This window comes from Nematolebias whitei, chromosome 18 (assembly GCF_014905685.2).
Source record: "Nematolebias whitei isolate Nwh7 chromosome 18, NemWhi1, whole genome shotgun sequence".
NCBI lineage: Eukaryota > Metazoa > Chordata > Actinopteri > Cyprinodontiformes > Rivulidae > Nematolebias > Nematolebias whitei.
This window is the reverse complement of record NC_056515.1, coordinates 5,575,032-5,580,721: the sequence shown is the minus strand read 5'-3', so window position 1 is coordinate 5,580,721 and position 5,690 is coordinate 5,575,032. Positions and strand designations below refer to the sequence as shown.

General features: G+C 40.9%; 1 protein-coding gene across 1 annotated transcript in view; it reads left to right on the top strand.

The window, feature by feature from the left end:
* Nucleotides 1–3,738: 3,738 nt before the first annotated feature.
* Nucleotides 3,739–5,690, top strand: part of enc1 (ectodermal-neural cortex 1) — a 9,478-nt gene continuing 7,526 nt past the window's right edge. Inside the window, exon 1 of the mRNA XM_037692705.1 lies at nt 3,739–5,549. Coding sequence (XP_037548633.1) covers nt 3,740–5,515 — 1,776 coding nt within the window. The 5' untranslated portion in view covers nt 3,739 and the 3' untranslated portion in view covers nt 5,516–5,549. The remainder of the gene's footprint in view (nt 5,550–5,690) is intronic.

The window sequence follows — 5,690 nt, the reverse complement described above, 5'->3', positions numbered from 1 at the left end:
TGTGTGTGTGTGTGTGTGTGTGTGTGTGTGTGTGTGTGTGTGTGTGTAAGTGCAGGTGAGAACCTATGAAAGGATCTTCTCATTAGAGCGGATGCCAGATGACGTATAGCCCTGTTTGTCTACGCTGGAATGTAATAAATCCTGTTGAGCAAAGTTTGCGAGTGGTTTTATGTTTCATAAACTTGTGACTAATAACAACACGACTCCTATGATGATAATGAGAACACTTGGCTATACATAATTAAAATGGGCCATTTTAACTCCCATAAAGAAGATGCTAGTTGTTTTATAAGCTATTTATTTTGGCTTAGTTAACTGTGTCACCAGTCCAAATGAGAATTCAGAGATAAAACACTGCACACTGTTTTACTGACAATGGAAAGTTGCACTTGAGCACAGGCGTGCTGTGTTTTACATGTGAATTTTAATATGCAAATTTAAGTTCAAAGCCACGATCCATTACGCTGTTTCTTTGAGCCGATTTGAATATTCTCTTGGAAGGTGTGAGGTTATGAAAACTTGATTAAAACATAATATTCACAGATGAAAATGTAGAATGACTTTCTTTGTGTATCATGAACTTCAAAGGAAAAGTTCAAAGTGATTCACTTGAAATAGTTAAAGGTATAAGTGACACAGTTCATCAGAAATCCTCCTGTTTCTCGCCTGTGTTCCTACAGGCTCCATTTTCTTTTCTCTGCATTCTGGAGGAGTTTTCAGCAGATGATGCAACGTCTAGAAAATGAAAACTGTCCTCTCCTCTCTGTAGCTCAGAGCGGAGTCACTGAGGATGCACAAGAACTTTTGGATAAACAATCCATCAGGTATCCACACAGTCAGATTTAATTTGGTGTTTTGAGAAGTTTTATGGATATTTGTTTAAAACTTCTTTACATTTAGTCTCTGGAATTCTTGGAATTCACATTAATGTCAAGTTCCACTCAACGCATGCTGCTGCAGCTGTTTCCTGTCAATCAGGATGCTACATCCTTTCATCCATCCATTATCTTTACCCACTTCTTCCTTTTCGTGTTGCTGGGGTCACTGGTGCCCAGTCCAGAAGTCACTGTGCGAGAGGCGGGTTGGACAGGTCTCCAGTCCATCACAGAGACACATAGAGACAAATGAGACAAACAACCATTCACTCTCTCACCTAGAGGCAATTTAGTCACCAATCAGCCTAACATTCATGTTTTTGGCCTGTGGGAGGAAACTTGAATACCTGGAGAAAATCCACGCAGCATGGAGAGAACATGCAAACTCCACCTAGAAAGGCCTCCGGCCAGGAACTGCTTCGGCGACCTTCTCGCTGAGAGGCAACAGCTCTACCACTGTGCCACTGCGCTGCCCATGCTACAAACATGCAAATGAAAATATCTAAAAAAGTTAAATCTGGTCCTCTGGACATTCAAAAAAACAAAACAAAGCAAATCAACAAGCTTTGTTTTGTTTTTCTGAATGTCCAGAGGACCAGATTTAACTTTTTTAGATTTTTCTACCTGGATTATTGAGCATGCATCAGAACAAATGAAAATATGTTTTCACAATTTCATTAAAGCCCCAAGCATTTCCTGCAAGACACTTCAAGGCACAGTCAACACATTCTAATCTAGTCAGTACTTCTAAGCTCTATGGTCAAAAAACAAAATTATATATATAAAAAAAGAAGAAATTATTCTTTGTGCTGTTTCACTAACATCACGTGAATCAAGCCGTGAATTCTGTCCAGAGTTGGTTTTAATCTGCTCCTCCTTTAAGTGTTTTACCTGTTATTACCTGAAATGTATTTTATTATGGGGGGAAATATGTCGTAAATGTTGTGTAAACAGGTCTCTCTTGGAAATGAGTCCTCGAGGCTCAATGAGATTAACCTGTAGAAATAAAGGTTGAATGAATTTCTTGAAGTGATACATATTACTTGCTGATTTTCATCAAAGTATTTTAAATTAAAATAATTTTATGATGAGGATATATTTAGAATATCTGTAAATGTTTTACCACTCAACCTATGTTTTGAGGACAAATCTCAAACTACTACACCAAATTTTAACTCAGTATCTTTAAATTGAATGTACTGTAATTTTCGACCTATAAGTCGCGGTTTTCCCCCCATATTTATAAACCAGTTTTGGTCTGAGATATGACCGTTTTCATTCATTCTGACTGAAAATATTGAACACTACCATTTTCAGCCGCTAGATGGCGCTCGAGCAGTATGGCATGCTGTTGTGTCATGTAATAGGTAAAAGTCTTTTGAAATACAGCTGATTTTTCTGTCAAAGCGCATTTTTAAAGGAAAAATTAATTTATGAATTTTTCCACTTTACTAGACATATTTGGATTGATGCAACTTATACGGTGGTGCGACATGTATGGCGGAAAATACGGTAGATGTAGGCATTTTTTGTGTTAGCTAAGGTCGATTAGCTGTGGTGGTCATCTTGATCCAGGTTGACTCCAAAAGTTAACGATTTGTAGATGGATAACCAGTAATAACTTTATGAGAGTTTCACTAAATAATAACCAGTGGTTCATGAGATATTTTGGTAACAGACACAAAAGATGACTAACACTAATGACAAAAGTTTTAGGCAAAGATGTCAGGACATCCTTGTAAAAGAGATTGATGATCGCAATGGATTTCTTGGTAAAATAAAGGCATAAAAAATGTGTAGCACTCAGAAGTGTTGTCGATGATTCTCAACTACTGGTACTACCATACCAAACTTTATCTCAGTATCTGCAAAAGTGACTGAACTAGAGACATTTTTGCATTTGATGAGGTTGCTTAGCTTTTGGCAACCATCTTGAATGGGGCTGTCTACAAAAATAATTAGTTGTAGATGTCCATCCATTTAATACTTTTTGAGAGTTCCATTAAACTTTGTCCATAGTAACTTTGTCATGAAATATTTTGCTAATAAACGTACACATAAGTACGGGTAAATACATTATTGCCATTTCACCTTCAGTGACAAGCAATTAAAAAGAAACTTTGAAATGCAAAGTCAAACCATTGTTTTAAAATGAACTCACATTCAGTACTTTAGTAAATCAAACATAAGGCAAGAGAGTTTTGAGATTTCTAGAAAATAGGGAATTATGAGCTTAAAGACTAGAGACACTGGAGATGGGAGGTGGGATTTTATTTTAGATGGTGAGTAGAGCAATATTTTCTCTTTGCTGTTTTTCTAAAGAGGTGACTGCGTGTGAAGTGACATGTTTTGTAAATCTGAAAATGGATGATATTGAAAAGCTGTAAAAGTCTCAGGGTAAGACAACAGTTAACCTTTGGTCTAGATACATTTTTGTCATTTTTAGTCACTCCATCTATTTCTTAGTTTTGCTTCTCTTGGTGAGCCTTGTAATTCTGTCTTGAGAAAATTCTCGTTATTCATCTTTTTCTCTCTTTACACAGAACGATTCTACCTTTCTGATTCTGCATTCCAGTGTTTCCACGTGGAGCAGTTACTGCTCCGAATGAAATTTGTTTGGCAAATTAGTTCCATTTTACCAGCTGATTAATCTACTGATCATGACTAACCATGACGACAAATGATATTACCTAAAAAAACAAACACCTCATAATAACAACAATTAGTACGTTTATTAAAATGGTAGATAATGACATTTAGAGTTTTGTTAAAAAATATACATTAACCTCTTGAATCTCATAGGTTTCAAATGATCAGATTAATTTATTATTGTTCTTTTTTTTTCTGCTTCATTTCAGGATTCAATGAAAATGTCTGTGTGTGTCCACGAGAACCGAAAATCCAGAGCCAGCACTGGCTCCATGAACATCTACCTTTTTCACAAGTCCTCTTATGCTGACAGTGTCCTCATGCACCTCAACGCCCTACGGCAGCAGAGGCTTTTTACAGACGTCCTCCTTCACGCTGGCAGTCGTTCTTTTCCCTGCCATCGGGCCGTGCTGGCGGCATGCAGCCGCTACTTCGAGGCCATGTTCAGCGGTGGGCTGAGGGAGAGCCAGGCCAGTGAGGTGGACTTCCGAGACTCTATCCATCCAGAGGTTTTAGAGCTCCTGCTCGATTATGCATACTCATCACGAGTAGTTATCAACGAGGAGAATGCAGAATCACTGCTGGAGGCTGGGGACATGCTGGAGTTTCAGGACATCCGCGATGCCTGTGCTGAATTCTTGGAGAGGAATCTTCACCCATCCAACTGTCTCGGTATGCTGTTGCTGTCTGACGCCCACCAGTGTACAAAGCTGTCAGAACTCTCCTGGGGCATGTGTCTAAGCAACTTCCCTGCCATTTGCAAGACCGAGGACTTCCTCCAATTGCCCAAAGATATGGTGGTGCAGCTTTTATCACATGAGGAGCTGGAGACAGAAGATGAGAGATTAGTCTATGAAGCTGCTCTTAATTGGATCAACTATGACTTAGAAAGGAGGCACTGCCATCTTCCAGAGCTCCTGAGAACAGTCCGTCTTGCTCTGGTACCCGCCATCTTCTTAATGGAGAATGTTTCAACAGAAGAGCTGATCAATGCCCAGGCAAAGAGCAAGGAACTGGTAGATGAAGCTATCCGCTGTAAGCTGAAAATCCTCCAGAATGATGGTGTTGTCAATAGTCCCTGTGCCCGTCCAAGAAAGACCAGCCATGCTCTCTTTCTTCTCGGCGGGCAGACTTTCATGTGTGATAAGTTGTACCTGGTGGATCAAAAGGCCAAAGAGATAATCCCAAAAGCTGACATCCCTAGTCCTAGGAAGGAGTTCAGTGCCTGTGCCATTGGTTGTAAAGTCTACATCACCGGTGGGAGAGGATCAGAGAATGGTGTGTCCAAAGATGTCTGGGTCTACGATACCGTTCATGAGGAGTGGTCAAAGGCAGCGCCCATGCTCATTGCCAGGTTTGGTCATGGCTCTGCTGAGCTAAAACACTGCCTGTATGCTGTAGGAGGACACACTGCAGCTACTGGCTGTCTTCCAGCCTCTCCGTCAGTCTCACTCAAACAGGTGGAGCAGTTTGACCCGGTGGCCAACAAGTGGACCATGGTGGCACCTCTAAGAGAGGGTGTAAGCAATGCAGCAGTGGTTAGTGTAAAGCTCAAGCTGTTTGCCTTTGGAGGCACTAGTGTCACCCATGACAAACTCCCCAAGGTGCAGTGCTACGATCCACAGGAGAACCGATGGACTGTACCAGCATCTTGCCCCCAACCGTGGCGTTACACAGCTGCTGCTGTTCTGGGAAATCAGATCTTTGTCATGGGTGGTGACACAGAGTTCTCAGCATGCTCTGCCTATAAGTTCAGCTGTGAGAACTACCAGTGGACTAAAGTGGGTGATGTGACTGCCAAAAGGATGAGCTGCCAGGCTGTAGCATCGGGAAACAAACTGTACGTCGTGGGCGGATACTTTGGCACGCAGCGGTGTAAAACTCTGGACTGCTATGACCCCACGCTTGATGCATGGAACAGCATCACCACAGTTCCATACTCGCTTATTCCTACTGCTTTCGTCAGTACGTGGAAACATCTACCAGCTTGAATCCCATATTGTCGATCCGCACACTCTCCATTTGGTAAGAACACTATCTCACGTCTACAATTAGTACCATTACTTTTGAACCAGTTTTGTTAGGGATGCATCATTTCAAAACAGTAGCAGCTTGAAAACTGGAATCAAAGCTTATCTTTGTTGGTCAAACAGGGATCTTTATATA